The 27547-nt window shown below is 45.0% G+C and overlaps 1 protein-coding gene across 1 annotated transcript; it reads right to left on the bottom strand.

The window, feature by feature from the left end:
• Positions 1–219: 219 nt before the first annotated feature.
• Positions 220–27100, bottom strand: hdac5 (histone deacetylase 5). The gene is made up of 28 exons (XM_070923294.1): positions 26944–27100; positions 18367–18444; positions 17538–17797; positions 17216–17360; positions 17001–17106; positions 15883–16016; positions 13508–13639; positions 13200–13309; positions 12089–12204; positions 11839–11951; positions 11526–11639; positions 11234–11427; positions 11033–11151; positions 10707–10902; positions 7326–7437; positions 5943–6076; positions 5397–5517; positions 4464–4513; positions 4231–4338; positions 4077–4132; positions 3850–3937; positions 3101–3220; positions 2655–2752; positions 2120–2238; positions 1866–1999; positions 1163–1244; positions 863–1040; positions 220–318 (listed from the first exon to the last, which is right to left on the bottom strand). Exons 1-28 carry the CDS (start codon positions 27098–27100, stop codon positions 279–281), a joined length of 3414 nt encoding a protein of 1137 aa, XP_070779395.1. The 3' UTR covers positions 220–278.
• Between the last annotated feature and the right edge of the window lie 447 nt (positions 27101–27547).

Here is a 27547-nt window from a genome sequence, read left to right as displayed (position 1 = left end):
TCTGCTCCTCCTCGGGCGGATGAACCAATTGAAAAAGAGAAAGGTCTCCATGTTTTTCACAGGCCCCGCCTTCTCCTGCCTCCATAATGTTCTCCTCAGCCGAACGGAGTCCTCCACAACAGCACAATTCCACTCTGTGTGTGTGTGTGTGTGTCTGTGTGTGTGTGTGTGGGTGTACCTACACACACTCTGCGGAGGAAGAGAAAAAGGAAGAGGAAGAGGAGGTGCCAGAAGGAGGTGAATGTGGAGTTTTCGTGCAGTTCTTATTTGAGCTCCTCCTATAATACAGGCTCTTCTTCCATTGGTTCCTCTGTGGACCTGCGGGCAGTTCAAAATCAAACGTCACATTTAAGAGCACAAAATATGTGCATAACAAGTTTACAAGTTTAACACATTGTGACACAACCCTGTGCTAAAATAAATTGTGCTAAATTTAATATTTCATCGAAAGCACTGGCATGGATGTCTTCATATTTACAATAATAGGACACAGTGTCTTAAAGTAAGACTGTGACTTTTGAGAGACGACATAACACATTGTTCCACTTACAAATGAAAGGGATTTTGCTGCTACAGGCTTGATGGCTAATGTTAGCTAATGGTAGCTAACAGGTAAATATTGCTCTATAACGCACACTACCGTGTCAGTTCTTGGCTTAGCATTTTAGCTACGATGTTAGCATATAGCATCTTATTATCGCATTAATTGTCACTTGTAGCCACGTTGGCCGTTGGCTGTTCTCAGCTAACTGCACGTCCCAGGTCTATTTTTGCTGGATTTCTATAGTCATTATCAACTGACATAAAATCTATATTTCATGATGCATTTCATTGGCGTGAAATGGCGTGAGGCTGAGCTGACCTGCTGGTTTCCGTGTTGTCAGGAACGGAGCCCGGCTGCTCGACGTCGACGCTGAGGGAGGCCATGGCGCTGACTGTTTCGGCCTCGTCCTCCGATTGGCCCTGAGCCCCCCGGGGGCCATCCAATAGCGAGTGGCCGCTCGTCTGAGACAAACTCTGGAGACAAGACCAGTGTTTACCTGCAGGGACAGAGAGAAAGAGAGAGGGATACGCATGGGCTGAGGATCATGACATGTTGTAGCTTCTCAGCATTGTGTACATTTACTGTATATCTGTGTGTGTGTGTGTGTGTGTTTCTTACCCTGGATCTCTATTACTCTCTCCAGTGAGGCCCAAGCTTTTGGACACGGCTTCTCCTGAGGCCATTGAAACACAGAGTCACACTGAGAGAGACAGAGAGTGTGTGTTAACGGAAATGCATGACGTCAACTTCTGTATTTCTTGTTCGAGAGGTGAAAATTCATCCGGCAGACACAATGCTCATCACAGAGGACTATTATACTATTATTTTTTATATCAGTTCATGCACAAGTTAAACAAGGTGTTAGCTAGTGAGCTTTTTCCAGGCTAGCCGTTTCCCCCTGTTTCCAGTCTTTATGCTAAGCTAAGCTAACCAAGTCCTGACTCCAGCTTTGTACTTTACACACACACACACACACACACACACACACACACACACACACACACACGTGAGAGTGGTACCAATCTTCTCATCTAACTCTCAAAAAAGAAAGCAAATTAGCGGATTTCCCAAAATGTTGAACTATTCCTTTAACATTCAAATGGACTACAGCGTTGCACTGAGCAGTTACATTGGCTGCTCCTTTGTGGTGATTTGCGGTGACTAACTACAGCTTACTGAAGACGGAAGTACTTGTCTTACTGGTGGTGTAATATTTCCATATTGTTCATAAAGACGGTGGCCAGCACCTCCAGGTTGAGAAAGGCTGGCATGAAATTAAAACATAATAATAATTGTTGATGATATTCGGACTCTCTCTCACCGGGTCTCCCAGGAGCGCCGAGACACAAGCCTCTGATGCGTCACAGATGGCGGTGAGGTCGTGACCGCCCTCCAGCGCCATGACGACGCGCCCGCCCGCCAGACCCATCAGCAGCTGCGTTAGCTGGCCGAAACCTGCCGGAGCACACCGAGCACAGTCACGAAACACTCAGTAAAGCTATTCGGCAATCACGCCAGACGGACAGATCGGTTGTCTCGCTCTGGTCACCGCGGTAACCAGTGCAGCAAACTTACACTTGGCGGAGACATTGTATCCTCCCAGAGGAGACTGATGACCCTCCACAGCGTCGAAGCCTGCAGACACCATGACCACATCTGGACTGAACTGCTGGGCGATGGGCATCACCACAGTCCTACACACACACGCACACACACACACACACACACACGAAATGGACATTTTAAAGCTTGTTATTTCCGTAAGGCGTGTTCATAGTGAACATGAAGCAACTTTCCACCGACCGCATGAAACAGTATTTATTCACCAAAGCACTAAAGTGTACGTTAGCCTGAGGTGCCTAACGCCACGCGCTGTGACCGCGTGTGTTTTCGTGCACATCCATGAAGTCAAATGATTAAAAGAGCAAATATTCTGTGCGAGCTGAAACCTTTTCAACACAAGCATCAGTGTGCACTGCAGAGAGCTGCCACTCACTTGTGTCTCTCTCCGTCCGTAGGCCTCGGTCATAATGTCACCATTTAAATAAATGCTTTTAAAAGATACTCATCCAACAATAATAATAATAATAATAATAATAATAATGTTTACCTGAAGGCAGTGAGGTACTCCACATCGCCCATAGGAGGCTCTACTCCTCCAGTCCACGCTATGTTCACATTAAAGCCGACACCTGCGCCTGAGCCCACCTGCCGAGAGGGAGACAGACCTTATCATCGTGACGTCTTTGGTGGTACGTGTGTGTGTGTGTGTGTGTGTGTAAGGTGGTCATGGGGGTGTAAAATAATGAACAGCCGCTAGAGAACCACCAATATTTGTAGATTCATTTACCCACAAATCACCATGTAGCGAAAGGCCGGAGAGAGCGTGTGAATCACACACAGTCAGTAGTGTTGTAGTTAGGGTCACATGACACTCCTTTAAACTATTTTTGAATTCTCCCCCTCTACTTTGTGTGGGTGCGTGTGTGTGTGTGTGTGTGTGTGTGTGTGTGTGTGTGTGTGTGTGTGTGTGTGTGTGTGTGTGTGCGCGCGTACCTCCTCAGGAGCTCCACTGCCAGGAAAGAAGTTCCCGTCGTCGTAGCGATGGAGGGAGATGTAGAGGACGTTGGGGTCGCTATAGAAGGCCTGCTGGGTGCCGTTGCCGTGGTGAATGTCCTGCAGCGACGGGTCAACCGTGGCATCAGAGAGAAGGTCAACGGGGTGTTATGACACATGAGCTCTCTTAGCCCGCACAAATGTAAGCGTGCGGTGAATAAATGCAGTCGTGCAAACGGGACAATCCAGTCAAAACAAGTATCCCTTTCACGTCTTAAGTACTGTCCTGCCGGCAGGTCAGTCACTACAAACTCATACTTGTGCAGCCGTGGGTTTTTATTAAAGTGGTACACACACGCAGTACGCGTATTTATGAGTGAACCTTTGTCTGTGCATTGTGGTCAAATATCTTTTATTTTGCTTTTTGCTGCAGAAACAACAGAATTTCATTACGCTGCAGGTATGGAGGGTTTTGTCTTGTGCTTATGATACAGTCACATTAGCTACTGTTCTTATGGGAATATGGACAGCACATATCGGTTTAGCAAAATAAAGATGTACGTCAAAAAAATATTGTGAACTTCGGATCGTGATGCAACAGGTGCAGCAGTAAACTAGAGGTGTATTCCATATAATTATCAGTTTGAATGAATAATTAAAAATAAGTAAAAAGTTCAGTTTGTTCCCTGCGACAGGTGACGATGTTGACAGTTTGTGTGTGTGTGTGTGTGTGTGCCAGTGCTACTCACCCAGTCCACAATGAGGATCTTGCCCACTCCAAGTTTCTGTTGCAGCAGCTTGGCAGTGATGGCTACTGAATTAAAGAAACAAAAACCCCTGTTCACACACACACACACACGCCAGACACACACGCACGCACAAAGAAAAAGTGGCACAAACTGTCAGTTAATCATCCTCAAAATGTGATGCAGTGAAATACGTAGTGGCGTGACAATGATCGTGCGGGTGTACTGACATGGCAGTGGATTCCTCGGCATGGTGGCCTGGCGGACGCACCACTGCGAAGCCATTCTGGAACACAAACAAAGAAGTGAAGGGCAGGTCAGGCGCTGTGTTTCCGTTTTTGGCTGCAGAAAAACACTTGTTGGTATTTTCCGTGTGTGCGTTACCTTCAGCTCCCCTGCCGCCACCCTGAAGGCCAGCTCGATGACGGAGCCCACCGCCATGCGGACTGCCGCTGACGAGTGCATCTCGTTCCAAACGGTGTCGCTGTCCACCTGCAGGGGGGGGGGGGGGAGCAGCACAGAGCTCAAACCAGAGCTAAAACACTGATATACACAGACACGATGGACAGACAGGCAAGTAGATAGAGAGAGAGAGAGAGAGAGAGAGAGAGCCTCACCCCTATTCCTCCACAGGGAAGCACAGCGTACATCTTCTGGCTGATTGGACCTGAAACAACCAGTCAGAGGAGAGGTTACACAAGAAGCAGGATTGCAGATGTACCCTTCAATTCATGACTTCAAGCTACGCGGTAGGTCAGCACCCTTTCAGTTCGTACGCCCTTAAGGTTCTTTTTATATTAAATACAACTACATACAATATACAGGGATATACTGTAGGTTTTGTTTGTAATAACAGAGAAATAATTGGGCGGATAAGACACAACATCTAAACAACAACAACAACAACAAAAAAATCTGTATTTGAAGCTGCTCCAAATCAACCACAAAAACATTTTATTTTCCCGAAAAAAATGACTCCAAAATGACTCTGCGGAGTAACGTGTCTGTAGCTTTACAGCGCACGTGACAAACTGAATCATGCAGTCATATATCAGTCACATGAGACACTGTAGAACTTTTACTGTTGATACTTCAAAATACATTTTGCTAATAATACTTCTGTACTTTAGTATCAAGTAGGATTTTGGATGCAGGATTTGTATTTTTAAACTCTAGTATTGGTACTTTTACTTAAGGATAGGATCTGAATACTTCTCCCAGACGTCATCAGCAGCACCATTTTCCTTCTGTGTGTGGAATAATGCAAAACTTGGCCAGACTTTCCAGACTTTAGGTTAATAGAGGTCGGCACTATTTTGTTTTGGGCCGCCAATTAACTCCCCTACTGGAGACTTGGTTTGGGGGGGGGGCGTTAACCCGAGTGCAACTCCCAGTGATCTGCCCTAAACAGGGATTTCTCCAGAGCTCCCTGATTACAGCGGCATGGACACGTCTGAACATACAATTCTGCCCAGTTTTCCAGTGACTTTATCTTAGTCTTAGAGTGCAGAAAAACAGACAGACAGACAGACAGACAGACAGACAGGTACCCAGCAGTTTCTTGTGGTCCAGCTTGTGTCGATTCAGCGGACTGGTTCCATACAGCAGAGTGTGGAACTCTGAATGGACGGACTGGATCTCATCCAGAGACGCTTTACGCCCACGAATCCTCTGCTCACACACACAGACGGAGAGAGAGACTGAGTGAGGAGCTCGCACATTTTAAATTTGCACATAAGAAAAAAAACAAATAGAATGGATATTTGATAATTGCTAGAGTCGACTCACTAAAAACAGAACAAAAAAAGCTTTTGAACACGGAGATGGAAAATGGAAACTTTGGTGTGTGGATGCAGAGAAGATGTGTTTAATGATGGAAAAAGAGCTCATCAGTCAAAGAAGCTGAGCTGCCACGAAGGCTTCTACTCAACTCACTTCCTCTGGAAGGTGAATGTCAGCAGTGTATTGCAGTGCATGCTGGGATGGCCTGCAGTGTGCGCACCAACCGTGACATTACAGCATTGTGGGTGTGGCTCTGCTGTGAGTACAAAGGTCCTGTTTGCAAAGTGCGTGTGTGCGTGTGTGTGTGTGTGTACCTCGCAGCGACCCAGCAGGCCCGTCTCCTGCAGTCTGGACCAGATGCTCTGCACTCTCCCAGCATGCTCTGGGTGGATGTGAGCGTTGCCACACACACACTGATGCTTCAGCATCAGACTGTCATATACAAGCCCTGGAGAGAGTGAGAGAGACAGAGAGTGAATACCGTATACTCTGAGACAAAAGCCGATACTCCAGTAGTAGCTGAGGGCTGTGGCCTGTACTAATAAAACTGTCCCCAGATGGGGGCTGGGTAAAAACATTTAAAAAAATAGAAATAAGTAACAAAAACACATGCAGACATGATAAATGATCATCATTTCTGCAGCCATCAACCCAGTAAAACAACTAATACATGTTAATGGTCCTCCATAGTTTACGTTGTAGTAACACATGAGCACCATAAGATGTCAGTAGCGACGAGTGAAATGTGTGTGAGACATGCAGGACATTGAATTTACCACAATGTGTCTAGTAAACATAACAGATAGATATGAAACACATCTTACATGCTTATTACAAGTATACAGGACTCATCATTTACAGAGGTTTTATATATATTGATATATATATATATATATATATATATATGTATTCTTTGACATCTACGGCTAGACATGCCAAGCAAAGATACCTGTTGCAGCGAAACACACACACACGTTTATTGTTTGATTTACATGATGTAGATGTAAAACCCACTTTTAGACTGAAGACAGGACGTACTCACAAAGGATCTTATCCCTACGAGTCCTCCTCTGTTAGAAGTAAGGACTGACACTGCCCCTTATTTCCTAATAACTCGGTGTGTTAGGAGCTACTTTCGGCCTTAGGATTTTTGGGAATACGACCCTAGTGACCTGGGGTTTACAGCTCTCTCTACGTGATGGCAGCGCCCCACGTTCAAGGACCTTTGTCTCTCTCTGTAAGCTCTCTACTGTCCACTCTCTAATAATGAGGCATAAAATGAAATACTAAAAATACTATCAACCACAAAATAAATCATTATGAAGAATACCAAATGATGACGCTTGTGTTAATAAAAGTGTACTGACAGCAAACAGCAAATGAATGCAGGCAAGCAACAGAGGGAATTTCACATATACATATATATGTATGTATGTATGTATGCATACACACACACACACACACACCAGGATGAGCTACAGTAGACAAAACACTACTCAAGAATGTGTGGTGTTTCAGTCAGTTCACTTAGTTCATCTGAACAGTCAGCCGACAGAGAGTCAGCTCCCTGTTGCTAGGCAACAAGCACGGTGGCTTGTAGTAGGCGGAGAGACGACGCTGATGTCAAACTCTCATCCAATAACAAAACCTGATGACACACAACCCCCCCCCCCCCCCCACCACAAAAAAAAACTGACCGGTAGTGAAGAGGTGTTTGATGGGATTGACAGTGGCTGCAGGGGAGGACTGCGCTCTTCCCAGCGGTCTGTGGGGCAACGAGGACTGGAACACACCCAGCTGCTGCAAGGCCTGATGGGAAAGGGGAGAGAGACAGAGAGGGGGGGGGGGGGGGGAGGGTTATGATTCATAGAAGAAGGATGAATCAGAGATCAGTCCATTCACTGCAATGATGGAGGAGAGAGAGTGTATGTGTGTGTGTGTGTGTGTGTGTGTGTGTGTGTGTGTAAAACAGGACAGCATGCTTTACACCAACAGCCCTCCTGTCTCTCTCTCTGTCATCACACACACTGAAATTACTAGAATTCTAAACATTGTATCATTTCATAAAAATCTGAGCTAAAACTTACGACTGACATCTGATTTTACTGATGATAAAAACTGCTGTTACTATGCTTGTCATGATGATGACAACAACAGTGAGTTTTCATGACACTTGCACTGACTGTCCTGAAATCTCACTGATCACCAACCTCCAGAGTGTGTGTGTGTGTGTGTGTGTGTGTGTGTGTGTGTGTGTACTGCAGACAAACACACACACACACACACATATTCTGTAGTCTCTATATATAGGGTGTTGCTGTGCTCCCTGCTGCGAACTGGGTGACTCATCATGTGTGGGTGGACACCACAACACACACACACACACGCACGCACTTGAAGATATACAGACATACAGGAACACACACAGCGATGAGTCCAGTGGTTGAGTCACCAGTGGGTGATGTCACTGCAGCGTCAACAATTGTGTGTGGGCGTGTGTGTCTCTGCTCAAGTTCGACTGGACACCCAGCGGTGAGTTCACGCCGGGATGGTTTAAAGGAGTTCGTTTTGGGGTGTTGTGTTTGCATATGTCACAAAATGCGGCAAGTGCACGTCACAAAAGTGTTCTGCAATTTAGTATTCAAATCCCACCCTTTTCTGTAAAATGTCAAAGCTTTCTTCTGATGACTCATCCTGTACTTGTGTGTTTATAAAAAAGAAAAAGTACTTGTTGGATCCATTCAACCCTCCCCTCAAATAAAAGGATATTTAAAAGAGTGCTACACTCCTATTACATTGTTGGTCTCATGATGGACAGTTTTTTTTTTTTAAATCATTCATCCAACTCAATGCAGCAGAACCAGGGATATCGTCTTCCCGATTGCCTACATTACCCACAATGCAAACCTGACAGATTCAGGGGTGTTGTGCTAGTAGCGCCTAATGTAGCCTCGAGTGGGCTACAGACGTCTGGTAAGCTCATGTCTTCGCTACTACAACCCCAGATCTTTTGTCATCTTCAGACTTGTAGTCTTCAGCCCCCAACAGATGTCGACTCAAGTGACATCACTTGAGGCAACTTAGCAGACTTCGATCAGCTCCCTCCGCAGCCACAAAAGGCTATAATCAACTTGTTTTTAAGACAATATTAATAAGCTAGCATGATGCACCGTGCACTTACACTGCATCATATACGTCATAGCCGTCTATTTACAGCAGTAATATTCAAAGCAGCGCTAATTGATTCTTTTGGCCACATGGGGCTAGCACGACAAACTGTCAACACAACATTGACATGTTATCACCTTATAACGTTGTTATCCCAAACGTGTAAGCAAACCTATGTACACATCTAACACAAGCGTAGCAACATTAGCATTGACTTATGAGTTGTGCTTCTAGCCAAGTCCATTATTCACTCTCCATCTAGCTCTGAAATATCTGTCTCTTTAGCGGCTAAATGCTCCACTATGTTCACCAGCTTGTCGCTAACTTTGTGCGTCTGCTGTTTGGCGCTGGGCAGGTAGCACACAGTGGTTTTGTGAGAGCATCTGCACTGAAAACAGCCTCCTGCTGCTGCTGCTGGAAATGAGGTTGATAAGCCGGAAATACCAAAACAATTAGCCGAAAGACGCTAAAGCGCTCTGTAGAGCTGAGAGGGTGTTAATTCTCTGTGAGTTTGTCACTACAACCACTCTTACATTACACACAGTCATTTCATTCATTGTTAATATAAAAATAATATAAATATAAATATATCTTAGTGCAGCTTTAAAGTCCAACTGAAATTAAATGGCATGTTCTTTTCTATACAGCGTACATATCTACTCTGCAAATCCTTCGTCCCATGCACTCTTTGGAGAGAAACAAAAATCAATATTCAAAAGGGAGAAATTTGTGTTTTTTGCATTTTTGGCTCCATGATTGGACCCCACATCTGTGCATTAATCAGATCAGAGTGCTGCAGCAGTCATGATTCAAACTGCATGCACATTACCGGTTGGTCAAAGCACCACATTGTTAGGCATCTGACAACTTACGAGCTAGTCCTTCAAGCACACTAGGTCTTGTCCCTGACAGGAAAAACACGATGTGTCAAATTTTGGTCAATTCAAAGCTTGTACTTTTCATTGAGAGCAGATAATAGGCATGTTGTGTAATGAGCTCACCAAAGCTGTGTGTTGTTTCTCTGAAGAAGCAGCACAATGGAGAGAAAAAAAAAAACCCAAAAGAACACCGAAGGGCGATACGCAAACACACTGTGTGAAAACAAGCAGGTGAAAAACACCTGAAGCCATCTCGGGTTTGGACTGAAGTAACAGGCCAACAGTTAGCTGTGATGAGTCAGACAGCTAACACACAACAACTGTCTGCAGCAAACACAGTAAGACAGAAAACAGCAGGAGGGCGGCTGATGATGCATTTGGGTGATTCATCCCTTTGTGGGATCATGTGTTAATTTCAACTGAACTGGATGTTAATCCATTACTTTAAGCTAACTATCTCAACTGTTAATCCATTACTTTAAGCTAACTATTTCAACTACTTATCATTACTTTAAGCTAACTATTCCAACCACTTAGCCAATATGTTTAAACTGTTCCAGCCAACTGATTCATTCATTTCATGTAATTATTTCAACAGTTTATTCATTTCTTTTGGATAATTATTTCAAATGTTTAAACATTACCCATTATCCTTTTATCTAACGATTTAAAGCATTGCTTTTAGCTAACCACTTCAACCACTCTGCTAGCTTGCTAACTAGTTGTCATGCACTATGGCAATGCGTGGCTTGAATGTGTTATAACTGACTCAGGTTGGCGGGAGGTGTGCATTAGCCACCAATTTAACCAATTTGTATTCCTATTTGGATGCTAGTTTTTCTCCTAAACACAAATATGGGGGGGGGGGGGGGGGTGCAAGTACCCCTGGTTGGGAATCACTATCTTAGCATGTAAGCAGACATGAGGAGTGTGTGGGGCTGCAGAGATGCACTGGGACTTTTTAATGTAATAAACAGCAGACTGCAGCACATTCACTCTCTACAGAGAGCAGCACTGCGTTCACACACAAACCTGCGTGTAGCTCCCCCTCTCCTCTTCGTCGCCCTCCCTCAGCTGGATGATGTCATCTTCCTCTTCCTCTTCGTCCAGCTCGCTCTCTGTACTCTCCCCTTTCACATGCATGCACCCATGCTCCTCCTCGTCCTTCACGTGAACACAGAGTAGCTCAGATGGGGGCGTGCTGTCGTCTGACCCCTCCTTCTGAAGCCTGATTGGTCAAAATAACAAGGCAGACTTAAAAACAACAGTCAGGTGTTTATGGCAACATGAGTATATAGATATTGATAAAGATGAATCAATTTGTCTTTGACACTGACTGACTGGTTGAAATGCCACACCTGTGAAGGCTTGCCCCTCCGCCGTCCTCCTGCATGTCATTGGTCTCTGTTAGCTCCTCCTCTGTCTCCTCCGGGTGGGTGGGTGGCGGCCTGGGAAGCTCTGCCCCCTTCGATAGCATCTATACACACCAGGTAACGTTAGTGTGTGATAGTGTGCACATGTGAATGTGTGTGTGTGTGTGTGTGTGTGAACCTGTGTACCTTGTAGTGTTTCTCCAGGAAGTGCTGGTGTTGCTGCTGGACCACCAGCTGCTGCAGGGCCTGTGGGGACTGGGGCAACGGCGCACTCTGGGTCCGAGCCAATGGCCGATGGCGAGGCAGCTTGTTGACCGCCCGCATGCCGCTGGACACGCCTCTCTCTGCCGTAACCAGCGGCGACTGGCTGTACATGGGGACTGAGTGGGTGGAGGTCACAGCAGAAAGACAATGAGTTGGTTACTAATGGGTGAACGTTAGCATGGACTTTAGTGTACTTGTGCATGTGTGTGTGTACCAGCTAGCATAGCAGTCTGTTGTCTGGCCTGCTCCAGCAGTAGTACATGTTGCAATAACGAGGAATGGGCCGAATGAGAGCTGGGGGGTGGTGTTTCCACATCATGCCCCACCCCTACAAAGAAACATTATCAAGTTATTACTAGTTCCAAATAATACATTTCAAAACGAAATTGCCCATGTAGATAAATGACTTTATATCACACTTTTATTTCCATACATATTGAAATAGAGTATATAAAATATATATAATACTTTAATATAATAATTAAACCATAACAACTTATTCAATCATGAACTTTGGTAAAGCTTACCTGCAGGTAGGGAGGAAGTGGAGAGAAACTTCCCTGTTAGAGCCCCGCCCCCTCGCAGCGATTGGATGGCTTGACGCTCTGCCTCTTGCTGGGTCGACAAATTCTTGGGGGGGAAAGGGGGGGCATTACCATGGTTACCACACATACAAGGAAACTCTCCTGAGAGTCATTTCAATATATATGTATATCCTGTAAAAGTGTGTATAAATGGATATGTATAGTATGCATTTGTGTGTTGCCTTCACTCACCGTGATGTGAGTGTTGGCAGGGAGGCCAAGGGAGATATTCGGCAAAGAGGGCGAGGTGTAGAGATTCAGAGGACTCAATGTCCCATCAGCCCCCAGCGTCTGATGGAGAGATCTCAGCTGCAGACAGACAGACACGCAGGCAGACTGGTTAGCTTAGGTGTCCCGCTCTGTGAAATCTTAGCAGTAACTGAGAGGGCAGTCTGATGGTTAGACACTGTAGATTGGTCCTAGTTGCTATGGTAACCATTGTTTTTAACATCTACTGTAAGCACCAACAGTATCGCTCTCTCAAATCAAGTCAGTTCATCCCTCTGAATACTTTTTTTCTAACTTCCACAACTTGTTAACATTTGTTAAATGATCACTCAAATTCAACACGGGTCGGCGCTACTCGCTCTCTGGACACAATTCCACACAGCCATCTTAAGGAAGTATTTGATACAGTTGGGCCCGGTATTTCATCCATAACAAACATCTCCCTAGTGAATGGATACGTCTTCCCATCTTCCTTCAAACGTGCCGTCATTCAACCTTTGATCAAAAAGCAAACCTAGATCCTGACTGTACCGAGTAACTTCCTGCCAATCTCGAAATAGTCACTTTTATCTACGGCCCCTGGAAAAAAAGTCGCCTTCTCACAATTCTCATGCTTAATGAAAATAAAAAACAGAGGTCCTGGTCATCCGTCCCGAAAATCCCAAAAATGTTTTTTGTTTTTTATATTTGGTCTATTGCAAAAATAATACCTATAAAATAAAAAGCAAATATGGACATCCCACCAATCGGACAACAGATGCATAACATTTAGAAAACAAGGATGCAAATTGAGAAAACACAAACAAATACAGACGCAAGTTGCACAGAACACAACGGAAATGAGTTACAAACCCCCCCCCCCAAGATCCTCTGATCAATTTTGTCTGTTTCCGCTCCAGTATTTACCTATTTATAGCTGTTCTGTTTTGATGTATTTTATTATGTAAAGCACTTGTTTTGTAAATGTACCAATAAACTGACTTTTCTTGAACCACAGTAGGTGGCAAGCTCGAGCTGTCTGTCCAGTCGGTGAGTATAACTTTAAATTTAAAAATAAAGTGTTTGTGTGTGTGTACCTCAGTCTGTATGTTGGGGACCGATCCTGTGTTGCCATTGGCGATAGCCGAATTGGAACTGTTGGGACTGCTGGGACCTGAACCGGGAGCGCTACTGCAGAGGGAGGAGACTGGTCGAGAGACACAGACACACACAGAAAAAGAGAGAGAGAGAGGAATTCATATTCAAGTTGATTCATAAAATGTCTAATGTGTTAGTAAAATGATCTATTTAGTGAGTTCACACACTGCTGCTGAGTTTTCCTGTCTATTTTCAACCACGCACTTCTTTCAGACCGATGTGTGTGTGTGTGTGTGTGTGTGTTCACCTGATATCTCTATGGCTCTCTTCTTAAAGGTGCTGATGACGGTTCCATCCTTCCTGCGGAGGAGCGGAGAGCTCCGCCTCTCTGCCACCTTCTGCTTCAACCGCGAACGCACCTTCAGGTTAGGCTCCGAGACTGGACGAGAGACCCAGAGAGAGAGAGAGAGGCGGGAGGGGGGGACGGATTGGATCAACAACCCTTCTTTGTTATATTACACAGTGTTTGTCCCTTTTGTGTCTCTCTTATGTTTCATTGTGAAGTGCAGAGGTTTGTTCGGCAGAGTATTTCATTGGGGTATTTTAAGGTGCCTGGTGATTTGCCAACAGGAGACTATCAGGGCGGATACAGGAGCGCAGGCTGTCTGGTAATCCTACATTACATTTTGGCTGGCTGGGATGAGCAGCTACAGCGGGTGTATTTTAAGGGAGCTTTGGCCTAAAAGTCAAGGTTAAGGGCAAGGAGCAGGAGGAGGGAAAAAGCATCCAGGTTTTATTGGTTTAAGCTGCCCGAACGGTATCCAACATTCCTGAATCCAGGAAAACATGGATGCTTTGTCGCTGCTTACCCTTTGTCTGTGCGGCATCAGTCCCCACAGTCTTGACTTGGACATGGGCACGAAGGGATTTTTGAACTTCATGCTATAAATCCATCCATTTTCGTTATCAAGTGTAAGCCTACAGTATCCCAGGACACATCAGGGGGTATTTACTAAGCATGTAATTACATGAGCCTAACCGCAGTTACATCTGCTTTGCATGAGTGCCGCTAAAGAAGACCTGATGGTGGGCCGTTTTGTCGTGTGTTGTGTGCGTCTGGAAAGCAGTGGGGCACAAAAAGAAAGTGAGTTCTGCCTATGAACTCGGAGTACTGATTGAAAAGAAGACACTTCTGGAACTTCAAGTGTGTATTCATTCTGCAAGACGAAGGCTATTCTGTATGTGAGGAAATATCACTTAATAGTCGGATGCTGTCAGCTCAGCGAGAAGATCAGCGTTTGAATGAGTCATGAGGAAGTGCGGGGGGTTTTCTGGCAAAACTTATGAACTCCTTTGATTAGACACTTCCTGTGAACAGATAAAATATTATCTAATTGGCCGACTTGAGTGTCACTCATATCACACTGGACTGGAGCTGCATAGCTACCTACTCAAGCAGGAGGCCACTGAGGGGAACAGAAAGGTAACATCGCCTGGCTATATAACATCAATAGTATGTGCATCTAGCTAACTTACTAGCTACAGTAGTAATCAAGCTTTACTTTCAAGGTCAAGAGTTAGCATATCATTAACTACTCATCACTATTACATTCGTTTGAGGAGTTACAGGTTATGTTGAGTATACCACTGGGTAGTATTTTCTCACTGTGGAAGCCAGCACTGGGTGCTATCAGAGTTAAGGCTAATGCTAGCAGCGAAACACAACGGTAAGCCGTCATCCTAAAAGCCGTCATTTTCTTTCACTTCAAAAACCGTAAATATACTGTTTGAAACTACAAACATGTATGTCAGCAAAGCCCCCGTCAACCGGGGGTTTTGTCAGAACGAAATAACAAGAATGATGCTTTTTTTTTGGCTTTATGCTTTCAGCATCATCGTCGTCGCCATCTTTTACAGGGTTCTTGTTTCATGACGAGTCCGCTGGGCAGATTAAAAGGCCAGCCGGAGATGGCATTTTAAACCAACCCATGAAGCCAACATAAGCTTGATATGCTAGCTGGCTAACATAAAGTCTGCAAAGGTTGGCGGTCGCCGGCTAGAAATTAGAAGCCTGCTTCTGTATGAAATCAAGGAACACTTGAGTCAAGTGTCCTTTCAAATTTCATATTAATATTTATTTACTTCATATAATGTTTGATCCAATATTATATTCTTTACTGTAATGCGAATGTTAAGAGGGTGAGTTGGGCGACTGGAGTGGAAGCCAAGCGAAATTTCAGTATGTTTCGCTTTTTTGTGATTTCCGGCGTTACCAATGAGTTTTTTTATTCATGAGCAAACTGAAAAGAATCAGTTTCACAGCCTGACTTCTGAACTCACATGTTCACAGAAAAAGCCTTCACATGCTATCAGTTATATCTAAAACAGTGTGTGTGTGTGTGTGTGTGTGTGTGTGTGTGTGTGTGTGTGTGTGTTATCTCTAGGTTTAGGCTACCTCTTCCCCGGTGAGTCAGACTCACACTGACTCACACACACACACACATACACACACATATAATAATATATATAAACACACCACACTCCACCTCCGCGTAGTCCTTCGTCAAAAGTACTTTTACATGGCAAGTGACAAATCACACACACACACACACACACACACACACACACACACACACACACACACACACACACACTCCCTCGGCCTGTATCCGTCTCTCCTACCTGTCTTGCGGAGTGGGAAGTCGTCTTTGCCCTCGTAGTTCCCCAGCAGCGGGGGCAGTTTGTAGGAGGGAGGAGTTCCCGGGGTGTTACTTTGCGGAGGAGAGCCCTGCTCCAGGGAGGTGTGCTGGGCTCCCCTGCAGACACACACACACACAGGAGAAAGCGAGTTAGCTGGCAGGTAAAACACTTTCTCAACATGAAGTGACAAAGTGTTTCAGTAAAGTCATCTGCTGTCAACCTGCTTCAGTGTACTTTCATTTAGGCATTTCCCAGGATGCCTCTCCTGTTATTTCCTGTGACTGTGAATGTGGAAATGTTTTCTCTGGTGCAGAATTAGGATTTGGGAAAAAGCTTGGCAAGGGCCACTGTTGGGACTGTTGAAATGAACATCTGTAGCCCCCTTCAGACATGCAACACATTACATTCGTCTATCTGTTAAAGCGATGGCTTTTTGGTATGCGTGTGTCTGTTACAGCCTTATTCACACCTGTTATGGAGCAGCCGCATGGCGTGTTAGAAGTGTTACAGCAATATTACTTTAACTTAGGAAACCACTCCTACTTTTATATATAAATGGTGTTTGGTTTTTTTTCTTCAAATAATGGCAGGGTTATAATACTTGAGAGATATGTTCGTATTGTGACATTACAGAACTAAAAATGTTGCCTTGCATGTAGGGAACATTAACGGTCAGAGAAGCACAACCATGGATGACGACAACACGTTGCCATTTTCTACTTTTAAATGCGGGCCCTGGTTTAGAAACCCGGTGGAACGCCCTCAGTGAGTGTTGAGGCGGCTGGGTCAGGCTACCAAACTGTTCAAGCCTCACAAGCTAGACCCTGTTCACCACCATCACCGGGCAACGAGGCGGGATCACACTCTCTGATCCGTGACTAAGCGACATTCTCCCATTCATGCAGTACAGTTTCCTGCAACTGTAATCACTAAATGACTGTTCGTACGGGAGATTCAAAACTATGTATTTAAGCACCAACCCCTGAGACCCCCCCCCCCCCCCCCCCACGGGTAATGACGTGGAGTGGACTTTAGTTTGAGACTGAGCCAGTGTGTAAGGTTACAGTGATGTCAGCGGCGGAGCTCTCTGCAATCCTCACCAGCACTTTGGGGAGAAGGAATGGTTCAGTCCTCCGATGCCGGGCTCTTTCTTGCTGAGAAGGAACTCCTGCAGCTTCAGCTTCACCTCCGTACTGGCAATGGCACCTTTGCGAGACACATCGCAGAGAGAGAGAGAGAAGGGGCGGCAGTCAGGACACTTCACCGGAGCAAACATGTGCGCAGCGGGGCAGTAAGCAGCATAGGTATAACCTACTCTCTTTGCCCTTCTCCTTGTTCCTCAGCAGCAGCAGTTGCTGCTCCAGTCGGTGCTTCTCCTGCTCCTCGTGTCTTTGTTGCTCCAGCTTTCTCTTCTGCTCCAGCTCCTGCTGCCGCTTTGCTGCCAACAGCTCCTGTTGTTGCTTACACGCACACGCACACACACACACACACACACGCACACACACACACACACATCCTCCTGAGTGACAAATAAACCAATGGACGAGCTGAATCAAATGAGAGATGAGAGTCAGTAGGAGGGTTTCTGTCCTGCAGACTGGAGGCTCACTAAATGAGTTGAGTACCTGCCTATCTACCTTCAGGTGTTCCTGCAGCTGGACCTCGTGTTGCCTCGTGAGCACTTCATGTTTTTTCTGGAACTCTGCAAACAGCAGCTGTTTCTGGAGTTCCTGCTGCTGTTTGAGGAGCACAAGTTCCTGCTGGAGCTGCTGCTCTCTCTGGGCCGTGTCCACCGCCGAACCTCCGGACAGAGACCCCACCCTGGACTCTGTCCGGAGGTCAACGGGGCCTCCTCCTCCTCCTCCTCCTCCTCCTGGTCCTTCTCCTGTACCCCCACCTGGAAAAGCAGGGCAACTATATTATATATCTCATTGATGTATGTCTCGATTACATTGCTGATTGTGTTGTTCTGGTTTTTAGATGTGTTTTAACATTTTGGACGGCGTGTACCCGCTCTAGCTACAGTGGAGGCTACAGAGATACCACATGGAGGCCAGAAGAACTGTGATTGTAGCCTGCAGCAGAGATGGGGAGTGGGCTGCAGACGTCTGGCAAACTCACTTCCTTCTCATTCCACACCCCCAGATTTTTGTCAATTTCGAATTTATAACCCCCAACCGACGCTGACTCGAGTGACACATCACTCAAGTCAACCTATCAGACTTCACACAGCCCCCTCTGGAGCCACAATGGGCTGCATGCTACGTACTTGACATAAACAGTATTACTCCCCCAACACCTGTAAACGGACGGTGTGTAAAATTGGCAGAGTTCACCTTTAACCCTAAAAACCTCTTTGGCAGTGGAGTGATCCACTTTTAGGAGGCATTCGATCCACTAAATTAATTATTATTTTTTAAGACATGGAACCACCCCTCAAGGACTCTTAGAGGACCCCATACTCACCACCTCCCCCTCGCTGCTCGCTTGCTGCTCCTACTGGGCTCTGCATGCCCGATGGGAGGCTGCTCTTCACCTCCAATACTGCAGGACAGAGAAACACAGAGAGAGAGAGAGAGAGTGATTGATTGGTCTGGAAAATGTTGTCAAGGATACATCAGGCTATTACATCATTCATTGCATACACACACACACACACAGTTCCCATTTCATTCAGATGGGCTGTGATAGTGTTGCAAGAAGCGAGGAACACAGCGTCCTGCCGCCTGAAATAGCCACAGGCCTAGCGTTAGCCTAGCACTGACTTGGAATCACCCTCCTGTTACCTTGGCATTAGCCTAGCCTATATTCAGCGCGGCTAGGCTAAAGGACACTGCAGAATATGTTGACACGTGGCCACACATATACACAGAGGCAACCGATCAGAGAGGCCAGCTGTTATTTATGGCACCACGGCGGAAGTAAAGAAAAAAAGCCAGTGACAAACGCACCGCTGCGTGCTCGTCTGGATTTGTGGCCGCCACCCGGGCTAATCAGCGTGACCGACCAATATTGATTTCCTGCTTCGGGCACCAGCTGACTTTTCACCTTGCGAAATGAAAGCGGTAAGAAGTCATCATCGACATTTCAAATGTGTCAACGCGTAAATGTGGAGCGCTTGGGGAAATTCCCGCTGCGATTGGCTGGTACTGTCTGGTCACCTGGAGGTGTATTTTGGAACTTTGACTATTGCTGCAAAACGTTTTGATTCTGCTGTGTATCAGTATTACAGGACTCTCCACGTGATGGAAATTTCACATACTGACTGGAGGAAAGGTCTCTTCGGCCTGAGGATGTTTAAATTGCATGCTTCGTTCTGTTTTTGATCAATACGCCACTTTTTCGACCTAATCCAAGCGTTAAAAAATAATAATAATAATAATATGATGTTGAAATTTTTCTTTCGGTTTCCTCTCACTGCAAAAATGGAATATGCGTATGAATTCAGCTGGATGGAAAGACTTTCTGCGTGTGGTTGTTTAGGTTTTTAAAGTACTCATGTATAAGCTACGATGCTAAGACTCGGCGGCACCCAGATCGGAAGCTCCTGTCAGCTTAGCTGCTCCAATCAGCTTACACTGATCACTTGTCTGTGTGTGTGTGAGAGTGTGTGAGAGTGTGTGAGAGTGTGAGAGAGTGTGAGAGAGAGGGACACTTTGGACTATTTCTTTAGGTTTAGTGCAGAGAGCCAACAGGTGAACACACTGCCTGACGGGGGGGGGGGGGGGGGGTCTCAGCATCCCATCACCATCAGTGCCTATTCATGTGCCCTTGAGGCAGGGGCACCATCACTCTCCTGGCTTCAGCTGCTATTGGATCGGGCTACTTCCTGGAAGGGGCCACACACCGCACCATGTTGGGACGTCAGTATATTCACCCGTCTGCTGGCCAAGGGAGGGAGGAAATTCAATTAGGCCTCACCTTACTGCACACTCTGACCGGTGACCTCCCTCTCTGGACGAAGGTGCTCCGATTGGTCACCTCCCGTCCTCTGGCACTCCCCCTCTGCTTTTGCGTCACATGGGGTCTCTAAGCTAATCAAACGGCAACATCCACAATAAGGCCAAGCTTATTAGCCCTGCCCTGGAGGATTGGGACTACTGAGAGGAGGAAGGATTTCATCATTTCAAATCGTCACTGCCTTTAGTCACAACCTGACCTCTGACCTCAGACCTTGACACAGGGAAAGACAAGCATGCACTGTGTATCTATAGTGAGGAGCGCGGATGCCTTGCTCATTCTAATCCATTGTTATGGCTCAGGGCAAGCTCTGATTTTATTTCTGACTAAATCTTGTGGAATGAGCAGATTATTTTTCATTCTCACACACACACACACACACGCCAAGAAGTTTCAGATTTGCTGGTTTGTGAGCGTTTAGTTTGCTCAGTCACTGTGGCTGTTGCAAGAAAAAAAGTTGGTAAAAAGCCCAAAAACTGGGAACTGGGGATAAATAAGGCTGTGTGTCTGTGTGTATGTGCGTGTGTGTGTGTGTGCACGCGTGCACACACAGCTACTCGCATCTAAATTACCTAAATAAATATTCTGGCGTTTCACTGTGACGCACGTGTCTCCCCTTCCACTACAACACACACACTGTCCCTGTGTGTGTGTGTGTGTGTGAGAGAGAGAGAGACTGGTCTGTGAGTGTGTGTACAACAGTCCGTTTGGCAAGAGAGCAGCATTCCACAGCAGCCAGCGTCTGACGTCAAACCGAAGACATTTATAGTCTGGTAAACACACACACACACACACACACACACACACACACTCACACACACACACTAACGTTCAGTCTGACAAAGAGGCAACGTTTCAGTCAATCATATCGGTTTCTGACTCGACTGCAGCTCACGGCAGCTACACACAGTAATGAAGCACCAGGACGGACACTGGGAAAAGAATGAAAGGCCAGCCAGTCCTGCTAGAAACCAGCGCAGACTGGTGATGAGACCTCGGTGCCAATGTGACCCCAGCATGCGATCACACTAAAGCCACGCAGAGAGCTCAAAGATCACAACGACGAGCTTCTTCACACAGTTTATGTAAAGGTTATGTATGAAGCACAGTTGGGTTCCACGTTTAGCACTGGTCGGGTCTAGGTGGCCTCTACAAGGCATTCCTCCATAAACTGGCACTGAAACCGTGTCAGAAAATAGCCACAATCACAATTTCTTCAAGTCCAGAGTGACCCTCAAAATTGCTTGTTTTGTCCAGTCCAAAACCTGAAAATGTTCAGTTGACTATCACATGAGACAAAGAGAAGCAGAGGATCTCCCCAACTGAGAAGCTGGAAGTGGATGTCACGTTAACATGCTGATGTTTTAGCAGGTAGTGTTTACCAGGTTCACCATCTTGGTTTAGCATTTTGCATTTGCTAAATGGCACCACACACAACCTGCAGCTGAGGCTGATGGGAACGTCACTAGCTCTACAGGTATGTGGTCATAAACCAAAGCACTGGACACATTTTATTTTGATCCGGTGACAGCGCCGGAGGAAAAGTCAGAGGATCGCCAAAGTTATTACAATTCAATGTGTGTGTCACATTACCCCGCGATCCATCCAACAGTTGTCACAATCACAGATGTCAACCTCATGGTGGCGCCGGAGGAAAGGTCAGGGGATCTCCAACGGTTTTTAAATGATCAAAGAAGTTGCAGGTCATTTTCAGACGAATCTCTTCAGCTCTGCTTTTTTTTTTGCTACCTCACAATGAGCGAAACTGTAGCAAATGCGCGTAAGCGCAACAGCAGCCGCACAAGAACTTTGCCTGAAACCGTCTGACCCTTATATATAATAGCCTGATATATATGAAAAATATCATATTACATCAGAAAATATCCAGACCAAAGAATGCGTGAACAAGACGGGCAACCCGGCTAAGCATTTGATGCCCACACTGAAGCGATTAGTCGATTAATTGACTCGTTGAATGATGGAAAAATAATTGGCAACAATTTTAATCATGCTCCAGTCTTTTCTTTTTTTTCAAGCAAAAAGGTCAAACGCTCACTGGCTGCAGCATCTCAAATGCGAATATTTGCTGGTTGTCTTTGTCGTCCATGATAGGAAAATGAATCTCTGCTGGACAGACCACACAGGCACTTCAACACACAGGCACCTCAAATATGATGGCAAGTTTTTCTATATTTTCTCAATCAATCAAGTTTATTTTATTTGTCACGTGTTACCATATAAGGTGCAATCACAGTGAAATGTAATCCCGCCAGTTCCTTCAATTTGATTCAAGTTAAGAGTTTAAATAGAATAGGAGTAGTAAGAAATATATGAACGCACATACATTTAGGCTAATCGGAAACAATAATAAGCAGATTGGTTGATAATGAGAATCATCAGGTGCAGTTGCTGTATTCAACCAGGGAGATGTCCCAGCCGTCAGAAAAGGCTAAAAATGATAGCCGTACCCACGTCTGGTAAAGATGCTACATAATGCAGCTCATATGAACTCTCATCACGGGTGAAATACTGTCAGACGTCCCAGCTCTTCCTAAAATATTCAGCACAGATGAAACCAGAAATGATCCACAACATCATGTATGAACAGTAGGGTGGCAATTATGTCCTCCACTCATAGATAGGTCTGTAAAACATTAAGATAACTGTGGAAAATGCCAGTCGGACCAACAAACCAAAACCAAAAAATATTCAATTTACCATAATGTAAGAATAAGAAAAGCAACAAATTCTCACATTTCAGAACCTGGAATCATCATTTTTTGGGGGGCATTTTTGCTCACAAATTTCCGATTATCAAAATAGTCGCCCTTTCTATGGCGATCGATTAATCGATTAATCGACTGCTCGTTGCAGCTCTTCAGTTTCTAGAGAATCTTCCACTGGTGAGGTAATTGGATTTGATTGGACCACACAGGAAGCGTTTTATGTGGTCCAGTTAGTTCAGAATAGGTGAACAGGTAACAGACAAAGGGAAGCAGCCCACAAACTCTCTGGAAGGTTTGTAGTGCAGAAACACCGGAGCGATGAGCAAAGCAACAAAGATTTAGAAGAAGAGACTTAACAAAAACAACAATGAGGGGGGGGGGGGGGGGCGCTGGCCAAGATCTGTCACTAATTATGAAGAAAGGTTCATGAGGACACAAAGAAGGAAGAAGGAAGACAGAGGTGTGTAGCAGAAGTCCAGTTTCTACTTCACTTTGCTGCTGCTGCTGCTGCTGGGAGGTATTTCTGGAAACCAATATTCGTCTTTTCTCTTCTCTCTCTCTATCTCTCTCTCCCTGTCTTGTTCGTTCTGCGCTGCTAAAAGAAAATAGGCACTATGACATCAGCCCTGCAAAACACTCTAAAAAAAGCCAGTAGAGAGAGCGAGAGAGAGAGAGAGAGGGAGAAAGAGAAGACAAGAGCAAGCGAGAGAGTGAGGTAAAAATAGTATAATGGCTGTGTGTACTTTAGACAAATTAGAAGCTTAGGGAGAGAGAGAGTCACATGTGTGGCGTTGCTATAGTGATTGAGGGTGGGTCAGAAGTATTATGGGCTGGCAGACTGTAGGTCATCCACAGCGGATGCTGTCTGTTGTGTTACACCAGGCTTGTCTTTGACAACATCTGGTTCCATCAATTACACAGTAAGTATGGCACTTACTTATTAAAGCTGCACTGACAAATACTTTTGTATTAACAATGGGTGCAATGACTATGTGTAATGTGAAGGTAGTCATTCATAGTCATGAACCCACAAAAAAAAAAAAGGACTCTACAGTTTCCCCTCAGCTCTATGGAACGCTTTAGCATCTTCCAGCTCACTGTTTTGGTTTACAGCCTGCAGCTTTAACGTCCCAAGGCTTTCATCAACTTTGTTTCCAGTAGCAGCTGGCGGCTGTTTCCAGCCAAAAAGCCTTGATAAACCAATTATAAGCTACCTGCTCAGCACCACACAGCAGACAGACACAGTTAGCGACTAGCTGGTGAACATAGTGGAGCATTCAGCGGCTAAAGAGCCAGATGGACCAAAAGAGAGCTAAAAAGAGAGTGAATATTGCAATTAGATTTGTTGTTTAGGACAGAAACACAACTTCAAATGAAGGCAACAGTTTGCTAGTTTTAATGGTAAAAACACAGCAGGTGCTAAAGGGTTTAGAGATAGGAATTATAAATCATCTTGCTGGTTTGAGAAGTTTAGTTCACAGATAAGTCGTCACTAGAAATGTAGCTTGGCCATTTTTTAAAAAGTTCCGTGCAAAAAAAAACATTCATGTAAAAGGCATCACCAGTTATAAAGAATAAATGTGATCAAAATTAGTAAAGAGCAAACACAAGGCTTATCTGAGAAAACACGACCTACAGCAGAGGACACATTGCCCCCACAACACCAATACTCAAGTGTCTGTGAGCCTGTTAAGTCTGAACACACACACACCCACAAGCTCACATACACACTGACCTGGGTTCGCCAGCGAGCCAACGCTGTAATTGCAGCCGAAAAGAAGATTAGAGCGAGTGCACGTCATGCTTGCACCAACCAACAGCCTGCTGGCTTCAAGAGGCAGCATCAAGCCACACTCCAAACCCAGCTCATCCCACTTCGGCAGCCACATTGTCCAGCAGACTGAACAACAACCTCCACACGTTGAATACCCATGACAGGCGTTATTGGTGTTTTAGCAGCCACACGTATAACTAAGGGCACTGGATTTCTACTTAAATCTAAAAGTAAAAATGAAAGTAGCGTCCTGGGAGTTCAGCTGAACACTCAAGGCTCTGTAGAGCAAAAGGTTCCCAAACAAAGCTTATCCAAACCCCCTAAACTGACAAGGGTCAGTGTACAGCAATAGATGGAACTCCGCAGGACATCACAAGAGAGTGTGATTATTGGAACAGCGCATTTTCTCCTGAAAAAGTGAAGACAGGGCAAATATCTGTATTTGAATTGATAGAGGAGCGAGTATTCCAGGAATAACAACCATGTTGACGGGATATTCTGAGCCTTATTACTGTCCCAAAAATAATGAAAGTCACTGTTTCCTATTAACCACCTCATTTGGCAGCGCCACATCTTCATAATGAACCTAAAATATTTTTACACTATTTTTTTTTTTTTTTCACAAAATAAAACATCTGCTGCATCCGAGACACCAAGGCATCATTATCAATGTACGGCAAACGGATAACGTTACTGTAGCTAGTAATCCTAGCAGCTAGCTAAGTTAGGTAACGTCAACGTTAGCTAACGCCGTTAGCCGTCAGTCTCCTTACTGATGTCGACGGACATATCCGGCTGCTTGTCTTGAAAAAACAATGTATAATGTATGTAAGGATATATCTAGCTAGCTAACTAGGCTAATTATTATTGCGTTAGCTAATATTTGCACTGCAGCTTCATGGTCTTCTCCCAGTTTTTTTATTGAATTATTTTCATATAACCTTTTTTTTGACAGGTAATCCCGTTGAGACACTTTCTCAAGAGACCTCTCAGAGACCTGGTCAAGACAACGAGTGTTTTGTCAGGACCCAGTGAGGGTAAACATAGACTATATCTTTTCATCCTTATCCCACTATCGATAGCCTTAGAGGCCTATACGATATAGAACGTTAGATATACGTACTTTAACCCCAGATTCTATGAGTGTCGGCGCAGCCCTCTCAGCTCTGGGCCTCACTGGTTCCTTTAATAGCTGAAGAAAAAGCTGTTTTTGGGAGCTGGTTGTCCAGTCTCAGTCCAATTTATACACAAGGTGAGACCCACAACAGGTGGACTAAAGTTTTTTCAGTGCTATGCAATTCATATCTATACAACCAATGTGTTTATGATTCAATTGTTTACTAGAGCACACAGTTCCAGATTAATGCATTTAGCTTTAAAGTGTACAAAATGTTCTTTCAGGGGGGAGCATGCCCCCTGACCACCCTAGAGGGTTTGAGGTCCACCCACCACAGTCTCACAAAATCCTTTGGGAAACACTAAGTGCAACATGAAAGAAGTTAATATTAATGGACTTTGTCACAATTATTCTTACTTCTGTTTGGGGGGATGATCATGCGCCAAGCTTTGACACTGCAGTTCTTATAATTTAGGGGCTGGTGGATGTAAACTGAAAGTATAACACTGCCATGGATTCACTGAGTTATCTGTGAGCTACAACCTGAGTTTTGCTTATTCTTTTAGCCTATATTTGTTTACATTTTGGTGAAATGGCACCATTAAAAGTATGCCGAATTAGCTATAAGCAGTTCCTTTTTGCAATGTACCCATGGGTCTACAGACAACTATCACTGAATCATTTTAATACTGGAAAAAAACATAAAAACACGATGATTCTCGGGCAAGTTCTGGAGTTCTTTTTTTTCTGTGATTTCCAAGAAAACATATGGATGTTTATTTGCAATGGACATCGAAGATAATGACATCCTTGGAGAGTGTGCAGTCACACTGAATCTAAAAATATGTGTATCATGTCTGTGCATTCAGATTTGACTGAGTTATGACTCTGAGAAGGAGTGCGAGTTTTGACGCAAATTGCAGCAGTCAGGCACTAAGGGTTTTAAAGTACCTTAAATTGCCTCCGTGAGGTGCGTGTCACAGCCTCTGCTGCAGCTCCAACTGCTGACCGTGTTAAGAAGCAGGCTGAACTACAATAACTAACTTCCCGTTGTTTTTAGAATGCTGTCATGCACTTGTTGTCTATCCCTAAGAACCCCCCCCCCCCCCCTTCTTCAACTGTCCCGTGCCCACCTGGGGGAGGCACACCTCACAGTTTGAAAACCTCTGACCTAAACCAACTGTCCATCATTATATCCTATTCAATCAAAAAAACACACAAACACCTCCTTTTTTTTTTTTTTAACCCTATAAGCTTCCCTGGTAACACGACAATACAGCTCAACATAACAGGAAACGGTTAGCACGAACCCTCCTTACAAATACACAAAGTAATCACCAGACATTATAAATAATACTTTTTACATTTGGATCAAAACCTTTAGTCTGATGCCCCATCAAACCTCCAGCGCACAGCAGCCCCCCCCCCTCCTCCTCCCCATCTCTCCTTTCCCAGAGATGACTCACCAGCGGTGGGCATGGCAGTGCTGGAGCCCCTGTTGCCACTCAGGAGCTCCAGAGGCTGGTGGTGGCTGTCTGTGCTGGCAGAGGAAAAACAGGACTCAGTCTCATAGATGGTCTGCAACATGGCGCACAATCCTGACACCGTGGGATGCAACAGCATGCCAAGACAAGAGGCAGCGCTCTATTATGTCCCAAAAAAAAAAAAACCCACCAGTCAGTTCCTCTTCGGAGATACCGGCATGGCTTGGTTTAGGATTCAAGTAGCCCAGGACGGAGGGGGAAACAAACACTGTAATATGATTTCAAAAATATTGAATCATTGACTAACGCGTTCTGGGATGGAATAATTGGTTGCTGAAAACTTCCAAATGTTTTCTGTGCTTCTATTGTATCTTTGAATTGATTGAAAAATGACTGTGAATTCCATTAAAAAAAAAAAAAAAAAAATCCAGAGAAAACTCCGAAAACTCCTCTGTGCTTTTATTGTATAATCCAGCAAAAGATATCCAGTTCAGGCTGCGGCCTCAGTTTGATTTTCGCAGGTAGCCCCTGCCTCTCGGTGTTCCTGGAGCTCCCGCTGTCTCTTGCTGTTCAGTCTGTGCTGTGG

The sequence above is a fragment of the Enoplosus armatus genome, chromosome 17, assembly GCF_043641665.1.
Source record: "Enoplosus armatus isolate fEnoArm2 chromosome 17, fEnoArm2.hap1, whole genome shotgun sequence".
NCBI lineage: Eukaryota > Metazoa > Chordata > Actinopteri > Centrarchiformes > Enoplosidae > Enoplosus > Enoplosus armatus.
This window is presented reverse-complemented; position numbering and strand designations above follow the sequence as displayed.